This window comes from Phacochoerus africanus, chromosome 10, assembly GCF_016906955.1.
Source record: "Phacochoerus africanus isolate WHEZ1 chromosome 10, ROS_Pafr_v1, whole genome shotgun sequence".
Classification (NCBI taxonomy): domain Eukaryota; kingdom Metazoa; phylum Chordata; class Mammalia; order Artiodactyla; family Suidae; genus Phacochoerus; species Phacochoerus africanus.
Window position 1 is genome coordinate 50,841,834 of NC_062553.1, and position 22,345 is coordinate 50,864,178.

The 22,345-nt window shown below is 35.9% G+C and overlaps 1 protein-coding gene across 3 annotated transcripts in view; it reads right to left on the bottom strand.

The window, feature by feature from the left end:
- FSTL5 (follistatin like 5) overlaps positions 1–22,345 on the bottom strand; it is a 786,274-nt gene that overhangs the window by 723,565 nt on the left and 40,364 nt on the right. Inside the window, exon 2 of one of the 3 annotated variants that reach the window (XM_047798935.1) lies at positions 12,398–12,532. In XM_047798935.1, coding sequence (XP_047654891.1) covers positions 12,398–12,523 — 126 coding nt within the window. In that variant the 5' untranslated portion in view covers positions 12,524–12,532. Of the gene's footprint in view, positions 1–12,397; positions 12,533–22,345 lie in introns of those variants that run through there. The other 2 variants (XM_047798934.1, XM_047798933.1) reach the window with 2 other exon arrangements.

Below are 22,345 nucleotides of genomic sequence, written 5' to 3' on the forward strand. Positions count from 1 at the left end.
GTCTTTTTGATGATGGCCATTCTGACTGCTGTGAGGTGATACCTCATTATAGTTTTGATTTGCATATCTCTAGTAACTAGTGATGTTGAGCATTTTTTCATATGACTGTTGATCATCTGGATGTCGTGTTTGGAGAAACGTCTCTTTAGGACTTCTGCCCATTTTTTGTTTTGGGTTGCTTGTTTGTTTGTTTTTTTGCTTTTTAGGGCCACAGGTGCAAAATATGGAAGTTCCCAGGCTAGGGGATGAATCAGAGCAGCAGCTGCTTACCTATGCCACAGCCACAGCAACATTTGTGTCTGAGCCACATTTGTGACCTACATCACAGCTCACGGCAACACCAAATCCTTAACCCACTGAGCAGGGCCAGGGATCGAATCTGAATCCTCATAGATGCTACTTGGCTTTGTTACCACTGAGCCACAATGGGAACTCCTGTTTGTTTGTTTTTGTTCTGATATTGAGCTGTGTGAACTTTTTGTATATTTCGGAAATTGAGCCATTATCTGTCACAGTATTTGTAACTATTTTCTCCCATTCCGTTGGTCCTCTTGTCCTTTTGTTCATGGTTTCCTTTGCTATGCAAAACTTATATTCGATTAGGTCCCACTGTTTATTTTTCCTTTTAGATCTTTTGCCTTGGGAGATGGACTTGAGAAAACATTGTAATGACTTATGTCAGCAAATGTTTTGCTTATGTTATCTTCTAGCATTTTTACATTGTCGCATCTTATATTTAAATCTTTAAGCTGTTGTGAATTTATTTTCCTGTGTGGTGTGAGGGAGTGCTCTAACTTCATTGGTTTTCACGTTTCTAAATGCTGAAGAGGGCGTGGAGAAAAAGAAACCCTTCTATGCTGTTGGTGGGAATGTAGATTGGTGCAGCCACTATGGAAAATAGTATGGAGGTTCCTTAAAAAAACTAAAAATAGAGTTACCATATGACCCAGCAATCCCACATTTGGGCATATTTCTACAAAAGTTTGAAAACTCTAATTTGAAAAGATACATGCATTCTAATATTATATATATGTATATATTCATATAACTGAATCACTTTGCTATACACCTGAAACTAATACAACGTTACAAATCAATTATACTTCAATTAAAAAATGAAGTAAATTAAACATTGAGAAAGAAAAAAAGTGACCCCTTTCTTGGGAGAAAACAAAACCACACTGCTAACATCAGTGATAGCATATATAAGCCGCATCCTGTCAGGATGTTTAAAACATCCATTTTGTTGTTGTTGTTGTTGAATGGTTCTACCAGTTGCTAGTGTAAAGATCAAAAGCCCAATCTTTGAATGGGCAGTTGTTTCACCCACACAGCTGATAAACTTGCAATCACTTTTGGACAACCTGGTGACTAGTTCAATGTCTTAACTAAGTCTGTTTTGTCTAATGCCTGGTTCTGCATTTATGCTTAGTCAGCCTAGCCCCTAGAAAGAAAACTTTGCACTGGCTATCCCTGAAGAACAGTCCCCTTGTTGCAGGCTTAAGTATGGTCTTGAATTATATTCCAATCAATTCATTTGAGATGTATGCTTCACCAACAATTACAGGCAAATCAACATGTGTGTAAGAGAATAGCTCAATTTCAATGATTTCACCTTGTAATAGGTAGTTAATAAACACTGGTTGAAATAATGAGAGAATGTGCTTTTTTGTTGGTAAATATGGGTTTTGGAGAATTGTGTTAATTTGGGAGGCAGAATGTTAAAGGAAAATAGAACTCTCGTGGAAGGCAGGAAATCTGGGTTCTCACCTTATCATAGCTGAGTGGTACCTTCAGCAAAGACCTTTGCCTCTCAGGCCCACAGTTTTCCCATCTATATTATATGCTTTTAAAGATGGAATGAATGTTTTCTACTGGCTTATAGCTCTTAAACCAGCAATGCTCAGCTCATTACAGGGGAACTGATGACAGAAACAAACAGTGAATAATATTAATAACAATAATATTATTCTTTTCCATTGTGGTTTATATACCAGAGGGTTTTTATCTCTTGAACATGTTGAATGTCAAACTCATAAATCAGGATATTTCTTTTCATTTATAATCCAGAACTTTGCTAACAGAATTCACAATAGAATTTTAATAATGAAAGATTTATGTAAAAGACAACTTATTAATTTAACATTGGAGAAGTGAATGCAAATACTAGCATGTGATTTATTAATATTAATTTGCCTTAATCACCTGTTCTTAACTCATAAACATTTTCCTACATCTACATTTTAGAGTTTAGAGTACCCACATTTAAACAGAACATTCATATGCTATTCTTTGAACAGTACAATGTGCTTAGTTCATGGTAGATTTAAATATATCGTTTGGTTTTCCTTAGCAGACTGATTTGAACTAGCACTATTCTTGCCACAGAAATGAGAAAAATACTACTAGATCTAAAGATAAGAAGGCATCAGAGGTCAATCAAAAGGAAATGAACAGGAATGACAAACTTGTTTACTTGCACCTAGGTCCTAATATTCTGTGCTTTTTGATCAGTAAAAGGATCAGTAACTATTCAGAGAAACAGGTATTAAAACCATGTTTTTCAACTATCAATATAATTTTTGGAGTTCTTACTGTGGTGCAGCAGGTTAAGGATATACCAGTGTTGTCATAGCAATGGTGTAGGTCACAGCTGCAGCTCATATTTGACCCCTGGCCAGGGAAATTCCATATGCTGTGGCTGTGACTGAAAAAGAAAAAAATATATATGTAAGTATTTTTTTTTTTTAATTACGTATTTGGTGAAAGAAAGCACTGCGGCTCAGGTCACATGAAAATTAATTCTGAAGTGGTAAAAGATTTCATGAGTTCCCAAGACTAGTGCATAAATGGAATGTGCTGGAATCCTGACAAACTTAGTTCTAATGTACTATATGAGTTTTATTTTATTTGAATAATTTGTTATATTTTGTTGAATAGAGGCATGGGAGTAGAATGCTAATGCATGCCATTTTTATTATTTCAAAACTTCAGATTGGCAAATCAAAACAACCCTATTGTTTTCAAGTCATAACTACTACTTTTAAAACTTTACAAAAATATTTTAATGTATGGTCACAGAGGCTTCAAGGAACAGATTTTATGCATACCACAATACACATCTGTAAAAACAGTGCTACTTTGAGAATTCATTATCAAGAGGATCAAATGACTAGTAGGTTCTTGAGAATTTTAGAAGTCAGATATATCCCTTTATTGACTTGTTTTTGTTAATCCAAGTTATTCAGTCAATTGCTTGCCAATTTTCCCCAATTTAGCAAATATATACCATTTAAAGGAGTAAACATGCAAGCAATGCATTTGAAGTTGGACAAAACATTTTTTTCCCTAAAGTTCTAGAAAGGATGAAAACAACCAGGTAAAAGGTAGAATGAAGCTACACCTAGGTACTTGGCTTGCAAATCTACTTCAAAATACGCAGTGCATTGGTTTTGTCCTTGGATACACTACATGGTAACTCCGACCTCCTGCTGCAGGGGAGACAACCCACCAAGGGTCCCTCATGTTTCTGCACACCTGTGAGCAGACACTGACCACCATTGCTCTGGGCTACCTGTTCAAGGACCTTTGTATAGCAAGTAGCCTGGGAATGCAGAAACAACATCCCCTTCTGAAGCAAAGGGCAAGTGTGTGTACAGCCTTAAAAGACAGAGATTATACCTGCAAGCAGAGCAAAGGGCAGGATTACTGACTGTACAGGATCCTAAAGATACCATCTGCCTCTGGTGCAAAGAACAGTCACTCATGGTCCCTATGGATGTCCTTCAACTCACAGAATTTTTCATGTATCTTACCCTATGGTGGGTGCTGGTGTGACTAGCTCCTCCTTATGTGTGGAAATGGGGCTTTGGGGACCAGCTCAATTAGTGGTGGAACTTCATTTCCCAGGGGGAAAAAACCCTAAAAAATGATCTTACTTTTCTAACACAATTTTTGATTTACAAAATCTGAGATGCATGAATGATATTCAGCCATTTTCAATATATGTGATATGTATATATAATATACATATATGATAAATATCTCTGTAGATTAATTAACATCTTCCTTAGCTTTCAATTAATTTTTGACCATCCCTCCTTCACTCCCCTCATTACAACTATTTTTGTTCTCAGATACTGGTCCAAACTGTTTCTTGACCTGTGCAGAACAGATTAACAACTTAAAGGGCTTTCCCTTTAACACACTGAAAGCAGTCAGATATTTCAAATGGAATGGCACAATTTTTCGTCAGTCAGAAAATAATGCTCCTGGGTTTGCCTGAAGGTTTCCAGCCTCTGAGCAGTCATGGTTTTGATGTGTTGTTTAATGTTTTTTTCCTTCCCTGGAGTTTTCCCCTGCCACTCTCCACCAATCCACATCTACCATTCATTTAATACCAAAAGTAAAACATCACCACCCACAAATGACTTCTTTGAATTATCCAGTACTGCCATGCATAGCAACGCTCTCTGGTCTTAGCAAATTATGCAAACTCTTTGCCCCATTTGCACAGTAACTACTTTCACAGACAAACATTTTGATTTAGGAAATAAAGGAATCATAGGGCAGTTTGGGTTGGCTCTGCACTATAAAGCTGGACATGGCATTAACTGACCACATAAAGATGTAAGCAGTTTAAGATCTTTTAGTGGTCCCACTAGGTATAAACAAAGGCACTCCTTACGGTCCTCATAAGGTCTTCCCTCAAGCTTGGCTTTGATTACCATTATCAGTAAACAGTGTAGCAGTGTGATCAGTGATGTAGGTAAGAAAAGGGGTGTAAGGTGAGGCACTGACTCTGATAGGATTTACAGAGAACCAATAAGATATAAGGTCCCATTCTGAATCATTAGTATTACAAGAGGTTTAATTGTGATGGGAAATTATGACCCAGCAAGAAGCAGAGAGAAGAGAGAGATCCTGGATGAAAGAAAGAGAAAAAAAGGCTAGGAATGGAACTGAAAAAGGAGAGGGTGTGGAGAAAAGGGAACCTTCCTACACTGTTGGAGGGAATGTAAATTAGTACAATCACTATGGAGAACAGTATGGAGGTTCCTTAAAAACCTAAATATAGAACTACCATGTGGAAGATACCTGGTGGCCTAACAGATAAGGAGCTGGAATTGTCAATGCTGTGGTGCAGGTTCGATCCCAGGCCTGGGAACTTCTACACACCATGGACAGAACAAACAATAAATAAAGAGCAAAAAGAAAACAATTAAAAAAAAAAGATGTATTAAAAAAAAGAACTACCATATGATCCAGCAGTCTCACTCCTGGGAATCTCTTTAGGGAAAACCATAATTTTAAAGGACATATGCATCCCGTATGTTCATTGCAGTTCTATTTAGAATAGACAAAACCTGGAAGCAACATAAAATGTCCATGGACAGAGGAATGGATAAAGAATACGTGGTACAAATACACAATGGCATATTATTACACCATAGAATGAATGAAATAATACCATTTGCAGCAACATGAATGGACCTAGAGATTCTTGTAGTAAGTGAAGTAAATCAGAGAAAGTCAAATATCATATGAGATAATGATATGACATTCACTAATATGTGGAATCTAATAAAAATTATACAAAGGAACTTATTCACAGTACAGAACCAGACTCAAAGATTTCAAAACCAAAGGGGAAGTGTTGGGGGGAGGGACAAATTTCAAGGTTGAAAATGGCATGTACACACTAGTGTATACAAAATCAATAAGCAACAAGGACCTATTGTATAGCATAGGGAAATCTACCCAGTACCCTGTGATGGCCTATGTGGGAAAATACTTTTTTTAAAAAAAAAAGGGTATATGTATAGGTATAACTGATTCATTTTGCTGAAGCTAACACAATATTTTAAGTCATCTATACCCCCATAATTTTTTTTAAAAGAGGAAACCAAGAAAATATAGGAAAAGGAGCTCAGGATTTGTGGTTAGATGAAAGGAGTTTAGGTTCTAGTTTCTCTTCTCTCTGTCTTTTTTGCCACTGCATCTGTGGTTTATGGAAGTTCCTAGATCAAGGATCAAATCAGAGCAGTAGCTGCCAGCCTATGCCAGCCACAGCAACACCAGATCCAAGCCACGTTTATGAACTACACTGCAGCTTGAGGCAAAACAGGATTCTTAACACAGTGGAGGAGGCCAGGATTAGAACTTACATCCTCAGGGATACTATCTCAGGTTCTTAACTCACTGAACCACAATGAGAACTAGTTCTAATTCTCTCTTTGTTAGTGAGCAGAGACTATGGTTATGCTGAGATAGCAAACAATCCCCAAATCTCAGTGGTTTAAAACAAAGGATTTCCCCCTCATTTCACATTTCATGATAATCACTAATTGCTGGGGTGTTTTACTCATCCTATTGATTTAGGCACTTGAGATTATTTCAGCAGATGCTGTTTGTCATGCTAGAGGAAACGGAGAGTTAGGTAAGATTTTACAATTGGTTTCAAATGCTCAGCCCAGATGCACTGCACGGTGCTTCTTACAATTCACTCACCAGAACTAGATGTAGAGTCCCATCAACCATGAAGGATCTGAGATATAAAATCCTGCCTTGCTATTATGTTATCAGAATGCAAGGAGAATAAATAAGAGAGGGCACAAGGGTCAAGTTACTACAAAAATACTCATTGTGGACCAGGCATTAAGATATATACACTATATTAATTCCTAAATCCTGTCTCCTAATATTCTAAGTGTGTGGTATTAAAAAATTGCTAAATATTGGTGAACCCTGGTTTTCTAACCTATCAGTAACAGTAATAAAACCACTTCATACAATCAAACTAATGTACAGAACAAAGTTAACAGCGTACTTGGTAAACAGTCAATGCCTGTGGCGTTAAGTTCTACATGGGCTGCTCTGAGGGCACAAATTCTGGAGATGGCTCCAAATTTGGGAGACTTCGGGGGACTTTATCACAAATGCACATAGCAGCAATCAGTTACTACTATGCTCAACACTCATATTCCCAGGGACAGGCCAGCAGTTGGGGAGATGACTGTTGCTTCCTAACAAGTCTCCAGTGGGAGGTTGGCCTAAACAAGCGCTACAGCAACCTTCAGAGGACTTTCATTTCAATCTGGCCAAGAGATGGATATGGGAATACTGTGGCTGTGTTTATTGAAGGGACAGGAGGAACAATCTGAAAGAGCATTAGATGTTTGTCCTTGAGGTCAGTGCCCCCTTGCTTTACTACCAAGATCATGTTTATTCTTTTCTGGTCCTCTTTTCTCACCTGGGGTCTACCTGTGTTCTTTTCTACCTCTTCCTTATCTCATCAATTCTGTCTGTTTCCCTCTCTTCTCCTTGAGAAAGTTACTTTTCCTCTCTGGGAGGAGTTTAATAATATCACTTGGATAAACAGGAATAATATTCCCTGTATACCAGGATTATTATAGAATTAAATTTCCACCATGAATGTGTACGTAGGGATGCAGCACAATACTAGTACGCAATGTTTATTTTAAACTGATAATAAAAGAAGAGCCTCTGTTTGGATTTGCATTTTGTAATCGTATTTTACAGCTTTACTGGGTTAATGAATTCCTCTATTTATGTTCCATAAATGCTTGTTGGGTAAACACATTGGATGAAACACAGGATAAGCTCCCTCAGATACACACTATGGACTATAATTAAGGTTTCTATAAACAGCATGATGCATTTATGTTATGCATTTTTAATTTATATTTAAATTTTTTTTGGTCTTTTTAGGGCCGCACCTGCAGCATATAGAGGTTGCCAGGCTAGGGGTTGAATCGGAGCTGTAGCCGCTGGCCTACACCACAACCACAGCAACACCAGATCCAAGGCACATCTGCTACCTACACCACAGCTCACCGCAATGCAGAATCCTTAACCCACTGAGGCCAAGCATCGAAACTGCATCCTCATGAATGCTAGTCAGATTCATTTCCACTGATCCACGACGAGAACTCCATGTTATGCATTTTTATCTTGAGACATAGACAAATATATTTTCAATCACATTTGTATGTATATAGAATTGTAAATGATATAACTATGTACATATATGTTTATATTTATAGTTACAATATTTCTATGTAATCTGACAAATAAGTCTCACATTCAGTGTATTGCTCCCAAAAGAGGATTATACAGCTGACACACAAATATTTCATAAAAATAAATTCTGTACCTAATTTGTCCAGATTCAATGTACTGACACCTCTCTGGGGAAAATGTGGAAAGTTTCTAATCAGAACTCAAGATCTATTGTACCTATTATTCATTTTATAGTTTTGTAGTTAATAACAAATATTTAATATTAGTAAAACCTAATACAAATAGAAAATCTCCTTATGCATTGCCTAAGTCCTAGAGAATTACGGATGTGTGTATTCTTTGCAGTTTAAATAAAAATATGTAGGTTTGATCTGGCATTGCCATGAGCTGTGGTGTAGGTCGCAGGTGCGGCTTAGATGGTTTGTTGCTTTGGCTCTGGTGTAGGCCGGAAGCTATAACTCTGATTCAACCCCTAGCCTGGGCACCTCCATATGCCACCAGTGTGGCCCTAAAGGAGACAAAAAGACAAAACAAAGGAGTAGGTTAAAAAAAAAAGAGGAAATCATTTTATGTAATGCTATTATTTTTTTTTTTGCTTTTTAAGGCTGCTCCCGAGGCATATGGAGGTGCCCAGGCTAGGGCTCAAATCACAGCTACAGCTGCTGATCTATGCCACAGCCACAGCAACATGGGATCCAAGCTGGCTCTGTGACCTACACCACAGCTCATGGCAATGCCAAATCCTCAAACCATTGAGGCCAGGGATGGAACCTGCATCCTCATGATACTAGTCGGGTTCATTACCTCATTACTGCTGAGCCACAATGGGAACTCCAAAATGATATATTTTAAAAAGTTATTAAACATTGGCTCTGTTGATTTTCTTCTGATAAAATGACCTGAAAGGAAATTATTTCTAATTCATTTTTTTGTTTTTTTATATAATGATTTTTATTTTTTTCCATTATAGCTGGTTTACAGTGATCTGTCAATTTTCTACTGTATAGCATGGTGACCCAGTTACACATAAACGTATACATTCTTTTTTCTCACATTATCATGCTCCATCTTAAGTAACCAGACATAGTTCCCAGTGCTACACAGCAAGATCTCATTGTTAATTCATTCCAAAGGCAAAAGTCTGCATCTATTAGCCCCAAGCACCCCATCCATCCTACTCCCTCCCCCTCCCCCTTGGCAACCACAAGTCTATTCTCCAAGTCTATGATTGAACCTTTCCACAGAAAAGAAAATCATGGACTAATACATTATTAATTCAAGTTAATGACATCATAATTGCATATATGCATATAATCTTGATTTAAGATTTATTCTAGCCAGCAGAATTAATTATTTATCCCATATATATTTGTATTGTGTTTTCCACATGCCTAATACTGTTCCTGTGGTACAGGAAGATAACCAGTTGCTTGCATCATAATAGAAAGAAACATCCAACAAACTATTAAATAGATGAAATAGATATCCTGACAAATAATGATGTTTTCTATGGATGAAAATAAATTGAACACGGGATCTAGGCAATGTCTATGAGCTGATTTTCAATTATGTTTTGGGAAAGCATCACCAATAAAGTAGCATGTGAATCTAATTAGAATGGGACTCAGTGGGAAAAAGATGACCAGGATTCCTGCAATTCAAATAGTGACCGATACAAACAAACAAACAAAAAAACACTGTCATGAGGTTAGTCTTCAAGGTCTCAGAAAAGGGAAGGGTAGATTCCAGTGGCTGGGTTTGGAATTGATAGTATGTAGAAAGTATCTGGTGGGATTTTTAGGCATTTGCACAACTGAGGGTTATTCCTGTCAAATATACACTTTCACACATACCTACACACAAACACATACAGACACACACACACACACAGTCACAAAACGCCTTCCATAGTTTTATGTCACCTCTACCTTAAGTCATCTGAAAGTTAAGTATTTACATGACATTCTCTGTCTCTGCTTTTAAATACCAGTGATCATGTATTATTTCTATCAATTTAGATGTAAAGACTCACAGTGATGGAAAAAATTAGGAGGTGACTTTGATCATTTTGGGTAGATATTAGTGTATCTAAAACAGGTTTAATTTATTGTATTGTTTCCCTTCTTTAAAAGTTTATTAAATCCCATAGCAATGCATAAATAATGTATCTTCAATGTCCAAATTTAATTTGAACTTGTTTATAAGTGCACACTGATACATAAATATCTATGGTATTAATTCTAGCAGGGGAACAATCAAAAACTCCTAGTCATGTATTCTACCTGTCATTTTTTCTACCATCAATTCAATTAAACAGTATTTACTATACTCATGGCACTAAGAATGAAAAGATTAGAAAGACATGGTGTTGACCTCAAGACTCATAACTTAAGGCAGACACACAGCACAGAATAAATATGCACTGGGGCTGTAACAGCATGAGTCAATATGCTGAATTAATAATGTGGTTTGAGAGCATTCATAAAGGAGTTATTATTTCTATGTTTGGGGCTGGGATAAAATTTATTGCCAGTCCGTGAAGTAGGAGAAATGAGTGATAATTGAAAGATTGAGCAATAAACCCAATTCTCCAATTGTATTTCTCCAGACTAGACACTTTAAGAATTTATTCACTTTTACATGTGATTAAATTCTACCATGATTTTTTTGATATTGAATTATATTTTATATTTTACTTAGTTTCTTTTTTTATGCCTAGCAGATCTATCCTGCATGTTATACCCTAGCCCATCAATATACTTAGTAAATGAATGAATTCAGAAAATATCTTAACATTTCTGGAAATTTTGATTTTTTATCTATAGAATGAAAATAGATACATCTTCATAATGTTGTTTTGAAGCTAAAATAAAATAATAAGTTTAACAGCTTAACCTAGTGTCTTGCCCATAAAAATCCCAGTAAAGGATAGCTATTTTATCAAAATACTATAATATTCTGAAAGAATTTCAGCAAAAATATATTCAATGTCAATACTAATAATATGTATTGCTTGTAAGGGAGAAAATCAATATAGTTATGTTTGTTTATTTCAATTTTTTTTAAAACAAGTGGCATAAGAAATTTACAAATATACATATATTCTTTTAATAATTGGCATTTTGTCTTTTCTCCACTCTATGAAAATGAAAATATATTGTACACATGTATTTGATAGAATAAAACTTTCTTCAGTATCTTAACTGTAGTATCATGATCTATTTCAAAATAAAACTTCTGGGAGTTCACATAGTGGCTCACCAGGTTAAGAATCTTACTGCTATCCATGAGGATGTGGGTTCAATCCCTGTCCCCGCTCAGAGGGTTAAGTATCTGGCCTTTCTATGAGCTGTGGTGTATGTTGCAGGCCCAGATCAGATCCTGTGTTGCTGTGGCTGTGGGGTAGGCCAGCAGTTGCAACTCCAATTCAACCCTTAGCCTGGGAACTTCCATATGCCACATGTGCGGCCCTAATAAATCAATCAAAATAAAAAATAAAATAAAATGTCTAGCTTATTTATCTTAAGTATATAACCTATTTAATTTGTAGTATGTCTGCATGTCAAGTTCCTTTATTCTTGAAAATATTTAATGTAAAGAATTTCCTTAACATTAGAGTACCCAAAATTATGATGTTTTAATGAAATTAAAACATCTAATAAAAATGTCTTTACAAATGAAAATGTAGCCAAACTATGTATTTCCAGTTGTAGAGACATCCTTTTCTGTGATTCATTGAGGAAATTCAAGAACATGACACTTTTATTTTAGTTTAAAAAGTTCTAAACTTAACATTAATATGGAAATAATAAGGTAATTTTCTTAATATATTCACTTATTTTTATAAGTTCTTTACATTCCATGTAAACTTTTAATTATATATATATATATATTTTTTGTCTTTTTGCCATTTCTTGGGCCGCTCCCGCGGCATATGGAGTTTCCCAGGCTAGGGGTCTAATTGGAGCTGTAGCTGCCAGCCTACGCCAGAGCCACAGCAACCCGGGATCCGAGCCGCGTCTGCGAACTACACCACAGCTCACAGCAATGCCAGATCGTTAACCCACTGAGCAAGGGCAGGGACCGAACCCGCAACCTCACGGTTCCTAGTCGGATTCGTTAACCACTGCGCCACGACGGGAACTCCTAATGATATATTCTTAAATGACTAATCTCTATACTTTATCAAGAAGTATTTAATTCCCTAATTGTAACTACCAAGAGTACTATCATTTCATGTTTTAAAACATTTTTGTATGTAAATTATATTCTGAAGTAAATGCTCCTAAGTGAATAGTAAAACAGACAACTAATAGTTTTGTTCGTAATCACTAATTCAGAATTGTGACTGTACCTTGTGCCGTAATCTTATTAGTGGTTGATAGGATTTAAGGCCATATCCTGCTTCTTTGGTTAGCCTTCCTTCTGATTCCAGGAAAATGAATCCAAGAAACAACACAGCTGACCAGCACTTAAACATCCTTTTCACCTGTGAAAATTAACATGGCAAATAATCAGAAAATACATTATATGTTGAAGAAAGTTATCAAGAAATATTCAATAGCAAATAGATATCTCCATAGATCTAATCAAACCTTGGCAGTGATTTTCAATTGAATCAATAATAGGTAAGCTTCTCTGAATAAAGATTATGATCTGCCTTGTCGTAACAAACACTGTTAGTTTTACTCATACAGCTTACATAACATTAAATAAGTAGAAATATAGGCACCAATAAAAATGTATTGAAGAAAAATTAATGAATGCAGGTTGAAAGAAAAAAAATGAAAAGACAAAACATTAAACCATGCTCGATTTTCTAAGCATCCATATAGAATACATTTATTGATATAATTATGAATCTCAAACTCCTCCTTAAGTATGTTTGGTGAATTATGCCTAATAAAACTATGGCTATTATAATTTACTGGTGAGTATTAGTGAGCAGTTGATAAGATAGCCTTCTATGGTATGTCTTAATAAACTGAAGTACAGCAAAAATTATGCAGATGGGTTATATTGAGTTATGAATGCAGTCTTTCAATAGTGTCTAAAAGGATATATCCTAGAAAATTGCTTTTTAAGTGCTTTAAGGTAAAAGTCATTTGACTCTTTCTACAGTTCTATGTTTTTGGATAAAACAGAGAAACTATAAAATTTATTTCCATTTAAATTTGAAGCCCTCTTCAAAATAAACAAATCTATCTTTGAGTTCAACTCTATTCCACTCTATCTTTTTCACATCTCTGTCCCCATGGTGACATAAAAGGGACTCGTTATCCTCCTGTCTAATCCAGTTTGTTCATCTGACTTCTTGAGAAACTTAGCCAATTGATTAATCTGGCTATTTAATGTATTTAAGCTCTGTGACTCAAGATTTTCTTCGATCTTTAAATAGGTTCAAATCACCCATATTTTAAGAAAATTTATCTATCCCCCTTTCTGAATTTGAGGAAGTAGGTGTATATGCCATTCTGTCATATTTTCTGACCAATCACACTTTTTACCCTCATTACTCTCTTAGATTAACATTTCTTTTTTTCAAAAAATGGTCACTTAACTTGATGTCTACGTCATCTGTCTCTTCTGTTTCTGTAGAAGTTTTAAAAAACACCTCTTCAGCCCTTTTACAAGTTCATCCTACTTCTTTAATTTGCCATTAAATATCACATTTTATTTAATCTCATGAGCCATTTATCCTACTATATTCACCCAGGCAGACATTCAATATAGTCTATGGTTTTAATTACATGTATCACTTCTTATTCAAGCTCAAGATTGGTATAATTAGCCAACTCAACAGCTCTGCTTTTATGTTTCAAAATTAATTCCTCATAGAATCATGCCTTTCTAGACTTTCATCCATCCATTTACTCAGGCCAGAAACAAAGGAGACAATTTTGACCTCTCTGTCTCCTTTCACTCTTCATATTAAACCCATCTCTAAGTTCTATTTGTCCTGGCTTCATAATATAGCTCTCAAACATTCGTTCCTTCGCAAATCTACTCTCAAACCCTAGTACAAGCTATGGGTACCACTTCTCCAGGAAGATGCCTTGGCCTTTTCTTTTCCTGGCCTTCTACTCTTTGGTATGTGTACTTTAAATCCCTTCTCCACACCACAGCCTGAGCCATCATTTTGAACTCAAACATCATAATGTTACCGCCTTTACTAGGAACTTTGGGATATATTCATTTATGCTTAAGATAAAAAACTAAAGCACTGGTTCCTCAAAGTTCCTGCAGCATCTGGGCTCTTCATGTATACCTCTTCTCTAAATAACTGTTCTCCAGCCAGACTAACTTTATGCAGTTCTTTGAACTTATATTGTCCATTTCTACTCTAAGGATTTTATACACTATTTCCCCTGATTGAAATACACCCTCCCCATTTATCACTAAAAGACCATCATATATCAAAAATATCCCTTAGAATCCCTCCCCACAACACCAAGCCTGATTTAAACTTCTTAGTTACTCTACTTATAGATCAATTTTCCTTCATTTCAGAGCATCTCTTTGTAATTATGCATCATTGGTGTAATTACTGAAAAATGTTGGCTTTCTACACTAGACTATGTATCTGTCTCTTTTGAGCTTCATGAATGCTGGAAATATTTTTTCTTCAGCATTATATCATCTTGGCTACCAAATCGCCTGGCACCTATTGGACAGGCAATGAATGTATGCATAAATGAATATCATCTTGCATGCAAGGGTAACAAGAAAGAGGGTGTTTTCCTCCATTCTGACAATGTTGAATGCAATTGCTATTTCCACTACTGCTACAAAACATCTGAAAACTAACCTGAGAAAACTAAATATTTTCATTTGCAATCCATCCTTTTGCTGTCATTTTGATGTATGGTCTAATCCTTCTCCTGGGGGTAAATATTTGTTTTTAAGACAACTGGATGGAATAGGATGGAATATTTTAAATCTAAGGCAGAGACCAAGAATAAAGCACACAGTTCAGCTAAAGGGACATTTTTTCTCAAGCTCTGAACACTATGTTCCTCATGCTCTGAACCAGGAGAGGAAGGGAGGAGGCATGGCAACAATCCTGCCCCATTATAATTCTGGGGGAAGGTGAAGTCCTAAAGTTCCTAAATGTGCTCATTTAAGGGTTTGTCTTTCTCTGCCCTCTTTCTTCTTCCCTGCTAACCTCCCTCTTTCTCATTCTTTTTCTTTGTGTGTGCATACACGCATACAAACACACAGACACACTATCCCACATGGAAAGAGTTTATCTAAATAAAATATAGAATAAGGTGAAAGATTTACATGATCTGAAGAGAGTATACATGTATGTATAATTGTACCATGTATAATAGTACCATGTAAGATTTTTCTCCACTGAAATATCACCATGCTGTACAGTAGAAAATTAACAGAACCCTGTAAACCAGCTAAAATGGAAAAAAAATAAAAAATCATTATAAATAAAATATACATATGGAATAAATGAGCAATTAATTTTAATAGATGAATAAAATCTCACAAATCTTGGGTGAGTAAACTTCCGCACATTGATAACTAGATCAACAATCTCCTGAAATTTTTTTTTCTGCCAAAAGGCAACAGAGTAGTAGTATCTACTTTAAAATATTTCACTAAAACTTGATAAAGGTGACTGTGTAAATCTTTAATGTAGTACATGCAATTTATTTATACTGTTTTAATCTATTTCTCATGCTTTTAATCATGATTAATTTTTTTCCATTGGTAGTCTTCTGATTTTCCAATCTAAAATGTCTTTAAAATGCCAAGTTATACAAAAATAAAAATATTTTATATCAACAAAAGCTATCATACATTTGGAATAATTTAGTATGTCAGGTAATGTGAAACATAACCAATGTTAAAAGTCAGATAACATTTCTTTAGGAGAACTCTTATTTCTATTGCAGATAGGCATTTGAGCTCAGCAGTGGAGTGTTAGAAAAACAAAGGGCAAACACTAGTTTCCGTGTTTATATTCTATGAATAGTACCACGTAAGATTTTTCTCCACTGAAATATCACAAGGAAAAAACTTGAATTAAATTACATAGTTATAAAATGGCAACCTAAACATCAAGATGACCCTTCAAAATGGATGCTCAGAAAACAATTATTACCTTCTCCTTTTTCTTCATCTGTAGGATCCAAAGATGTCATTTTTATATCTTTAAGAGTTCACTTGTACACAGAAGGTGTTCTGGAAATTGTAAATCAGTTGTAATTGATCCGATGATATACTGACTCATGATCTCACTCAGTATATTAACCTCTGACAAGCTGTTAGGTTTTCATAATTAATTGACAGTTTGTTGACAGCTCAGTAAGAACACTGAAAAGCATGTGACTTAAACAAATCGGCTGGAACAGATGGTATGATGATGATCCTATGACTTTTCCTTGTAATCTCAACATTTATATGGAAGCATCGGAAAACAACCTCTCTATTGACTTAACAGGAAAACAAAAAGCATGCGTCCATAAAAAGTATCTGCCTAACATCATATTTAACAAGGTTGGACTTAAAAAAGTTAATATATATGGTCAGAGCTTTCTTTCTCTTCTTCAAAAAAAAATAGTATTTTTTGAACAAGTGCTGGAGGGGGTGTGGAGAAAAGGGAACCCTCCTGCACTGTTGGTGGGAATGTCAACTGGTACAGCCACTATGGAGAACAGTTTGGAGATACCTTAGAAATCTATCCATAGAACTTCCATATGACCCCGCCATCCCACTCTTGGGCATCTATCCGGACAAAACTCTACTTAAAAGAGACACATGCACCCTCATGTTCATTGCAGCACTATTCACAATAGCCAGGACGTGGAAACAACCCAAATGTCCATCGACAGATGATTGGATTCGGAAGAAGTGGTATATATACACAATGGAATCCTACTCAGCCATAAAAAAGAATGACATAATGCCATTTGCAGCAACATGGATGGAACTAGAGACTCTCATACTGAGGGAAATGAGCCAGAAAGACAAAGAGAAATACCATATGATATCACTTATAACTGGAATCTAATATCCAGCACAAATGAACATCTCCTCAGAAAAGAAAATCATGGACTTGGAGAAGAGACCTGTGGCTGCCTGATGGGAGGGGGAGGGGGAGGGAGTGGGAGGGATCGGGAGCTTGGGCTTATCAGACACAACTTAGAATAGATTTACAAGGAGATCCTGCTGAATAGCATTGAGAACTTTGTCTAGATACTCATGTTGCAACAGAAGAAAGGCTGGGGGAAAAATGTAATTGTAATGTATACATGTAAGGATAACCTGACCCCCTTGCTGTACAGTGGGAAAATAAAAAAAAATTATATAAATAAAAAAATAGTATTTTTTGGAGATCACTCTGGTTCAGCAGGTTAAGGATCTGGCATTGTTGTAACTGAGGTGTAGTTTACAGCTGTGGCTCAGATTCAATCCATGGCCCAGGAACTTCTATATCCCATGGGATACACTCAAAAAATTATATTTTTCTCTGAATCAAACTTTTTCCTCACTGTATGGTATACGATGCCATGATGCTTAAGGCAGTAGGACTTAGAGTACTTACATTATTTAGTAATTCAAATTCAAGGAATTTAGTTCTGTTTACACATTCTCTATAATCTAATGTCTAATCACCTGGGCAAACACAATAAGAACATTAAACTTAGGAAGAAAATGCAGCATTTGAGATGGGGAAGGAAACTTTGGTACTGTGGCTATGAATGAGAAGAATGTCAAGGTGAAGCAAATCCCTGACATTATCAAATGTTTAGATGAGTCCAGTGTCTGGAGTGTTTCACCTGGCATGTCCCCACTGCCTCTCACTCCATCCTAGAAAAGTTCGATAGGTCTTTCAAGAGATAGCCTGAGTTATCTCTTTGTGAAATCTTCCCTGTCAACCTCCTGGAACTTGACTGCTCTCTGCTGCAATGTTTATGTATCTCCCTTGCATGACTTTTGACCTTGCACTGTGGTGATTGGCTTAAGAAAGACTACCATCCTCCTGTAGATATAGAAAGAAGTATACTGACCTGATTCTGTCACAACTTAACACAGTTACCTTCCAGAACCATCTCTTTACTCTGTTCTGTAACAGGGGGGTTGCCCATATGATCATGTGTGCTTTTGTCCATGTTGGTATCCTGTAATTTGATGAGATGGAGAAACCAACTTCCAGACTACCTTGTGTCATGTGGTACAACCTAAGCAAAACCAATTGCCTTATTCAGACCTCATCTACAAGAAGAAATTTATGAGCTTATCACCTGTAACAAATTATTCCCACTGAGTAGACTTATTGATAAGGAGAGTATACAGGGAAGAATAGGTTTCAGAGAGAAAAGTAAGATTTCTTTCTTTGAGATGACTTTTTTAGTTCTCTCGGAGGTATTAGACATTGGGTTATTGATCTGGAGCTCAGCAAATAGGTATGAGCTGGTGACATCTGTTTGGGGTTGTTAACATGTATATGCCTTCTAATATAGGTATAAAATGGTAAGAGGTTGGAGAAGAGAAGGGGTTCAAAGACAAGATTCTCAGGCAGGTTTAGCTGAAATTAAAACTTAATGCTGCTAAGAGGTAGAGGAAATGAAAACAGTGAAATGGCAATTTTAGAAAAAAATGATAGATGGGGATTTTCATCGGAATGGAACGACTGGAAACCACAGCTCTCTTCATTATCTGACATCCTGTATTGTTACTGGCTTGATTGTGTGTTCTTTGTATCCAACCATTATACTGGCTCCATAAAGATGAGACTTGTTTACACATTTATGTGAAAAAGAGTAGTACCTGGTACACAGCACAAACTCAATAAACATTTTTGATTAATTGATCAAAAATGGCTAAAAGTGATTAATTTGAAGTTGTAGATGTACGTGAAATGACTCTTTTTTTGTCTTTTTAGGGGTGCACCCACAGCATATGGAGGTTCCCAGGCTAGGGTGGAATCGGAGCTTTAACTGCTGGCCTACACTACAGCCACAGCAATGTCAGATCCAAGCCACGCCTGTGACCTCACCACGGCTCATGGCAAAGCCAGATCCTTAACTCACTGAGCAAGGCCAGGGATTGAACCTGTGTCCTCATGGACGTTAGTCAGATTTGTTTCTGCTGAGCCATGATGGGAACTCCTGAAAAGATTCTTAATATTCTTCATGTGATCAAAAACAGTCATTGAAAAGTGACTATGAATTTAATCTAAAAATCAAGTTGCAGTTATCACAAAAAGCTTTCCTTTCACCTTTGGATCAAAAATTGTGCACTTGGCTTTCAATGGGAAATTCCTTTGAACAAGTCTCACTTGTCAAAGACAGACCTTTTCCTTCTTCAGCTCAACTGAAATTGGGTCAACCAGCCAGATTCCCTCTACCAGTCAGGCTTGTCTGTTGCAGCAACTCTTTTCATCTCTTGACCCACTTTACCATGACACCCACCCTTGTGAACTCTGTGGTTGAGTTCTAATTTCATATTTTTCTTAGGAGGAAATATTCTCCAAAGAATTCAGTCCTGTCATGGGTAGTGGTTTCTCCCCATCAGAGAGGTAGATTCTCGCCACCATCTTCATCAGAGCAAAGGATTTTCCCAATCGATGTACTATGTTCAAATATTCATTCTAATAAGCATCATTTGAACATAAAACAAGACCAAACAGGAAAACAAGGAAGAGCTGTATAATCATGAGTGAGAGCAGCAAAGGAAAAACAGATCATGTACACCCAGCTGGACACCCTGGGATGGTGACTACCATGTATTTATAATTTTGTGATTTGCATTATTGCTTATATTGAATGAATAAAGAAAGAGAAACTTCTCAAGATAAAGTGTCCAAGGATAACTCTGATCTAATTTGACTTGTGGAACTTATATAATTCTACTTTTAGATACACATACTAAATGGATAGCCTATACAAGGAGTGGCCATAGAGAGACTCTTTCACTTCTATTTGCTTCAGATCAATGTAAGTTAAGGTATAAGATAAACAAATGCAATGATAACAGGTGAGCAACAGCTATATGAGTTTTACTGACAGACAACATGGGTAAAGATGGATCAAATCTATATGGAAATCCTAACAAACATAGAACTTTCTTCATTCTTAACTTATGTCTTATTGGTTCATATCCTGACAATATCTGAAGCTTTTTCCAAATTGAAAGATTACAACATGTGCAATATACTTTTTTTAATATCTGGGAGAAGAATAGAATTATAAGTGTTAAATAATGAGAATTATGACCGTTAAATTCATTTCACTCTTTCAAATAAGGAGGCACTTGTATTTCAATGACATCTGAATCATTAATTAAAATGAACAAAACTGTCCCAATTTTAATCAATTACACCTTTAAATAGCCAACTTAATTTGAAGCTGAAAGACGCTAAATATGGATAGAATATATTCATTGCCATTTTAGAAGGATTGCAGTCTAAAATGTGAAATAATTTAGGCTCGCATTAGGATAAAGTATCCACATTAAATGGAAGTGAATTCCATCTAATTAAAAAAAATGTACATTACTCTGCATTAACCAAATGAAAATCCCACATTATGAAAACCATCTTAGGTGATAAGCACTATTTTCCAAAATCATCTTTGTTTTACAAAACTACTTATGCTGCAGTTCTATTAACTAGTCTGGTACACTAAAAATCATTTTTGAATAAAATATTCAAGTACAACATGCAATATCAGATAACAGAGCTGAAAATCATATAAAAGATTTCATGTAAACCCTTTTATTTGTGAGGAACATGCAAGCCAGTGAGAATAAGGTTTAAGGAAAGCAGAAGTAGTCTTGGAGTACAACTGTCCTGATTCTGAGTACATGGCAGTATTTTTTTTAATGCTACAATACACTGGGCTAGAATCCATTCACTGTGGAAGGGTATGAGGCTTAGTTTAGAAGCCACATCTTTCTGAACCCCTTGTATCTGCTCCTGGCTAGAATTTCCAAAACCAGCTAATAGGACACCAGAGTCACCATCTCTACAGAATCACACTGTTTATGTAGTATTTTTGGAAAATATTTTGTTTGTACATTTGTTCGGTCACAATGCTTTTCACTGAGAAGAAGTTATATGAAGTTATGGTTAAAATTATATATAGATGGCTATAGCTATTCTCATATAGCTGTAATTACAGAGTACTTATAGGTATATATACAAACATACACATATATGCAATGTTTGTGTAAACCATGTATATATTAAACTTGTGAAAGATATCGTTACATAACTATGTAGATGTCAATAGTTATACTCCAATGGTTATATATAATACAGGATATTTGGTTTTTAAAGAATGAAATTTGGGTCTCACTGACTTAACACAGGAAATGTTTCAAGTTTCATAAACTTACAGTAGGCTGAACTTCCAATGTAGACACTAGTAGCTCAAACTTAGGCAGAACAAATAATACAATGACATGATGCATTTTCAATCTCCCAAATAAGACCTTGAATTTTACAGTACATCCATGATTCAACAGTCAAAAAGGTGTACTATGGGTAGCCTGAAGTTAGTTCCCTATGTCCAGTTTTAAGAAGACTTAAGTAGACAATATTTTAAAAATAAACTTTATTCACTTCTTTGTGTACAGTATTCAATCATGCTGTCAGTTTCCTTTTCACAATGAATTAAATCATCATCATAAAGTAAATTTGATCATAATATTCTGGATTGCATTACGTTACTACCTACACATAATAGACTATCCATCTCCCACCTTGCTGAAAGCTGTGGTCCTTAATGTGAAATGTGACAGATCACAATCCTGTCCTAACATAACTGAGGTGATATGACTTACCTCATCTACTGTGCTTAGTTTTTCTCTACTTTATGCCCATCTGCCTTTTGTATGACCAGCTCAGAATAAGAAGCAGTTCTTGCTGTGGTCCAGTGGATTAAGGATCTTGTGCTATCCCTGCAGTTGAAGTGTGGGTATGATCTCTGGCCCAGGAACTTACAATTTCCACAAGTGTGGAAAAAACAAAAAAACAAAACAAAACAAAAAATAGCCACTAGATCTGTTCCTTAATTTTTATATGCAATTCATTGCACATGTTAAAGTTCTGAATCTCAGTTTATTTTTACCAGAAATCTTACATCTCAAGTAGGCATTTTTCTTTCCTTGTGATTGATAAACTGAAGATATTTATTTCTAAAAACCTTACCAAAAGTCATTTCAATACTGAGCAGCAGCACAGTATATTGGAAATGACATGAGGCTAACATGAAAGAGATGGATGGTCCTTGTGGACCTGCTCATAAATATATTCTTAACACCTGTTTTAAAAGTTCTC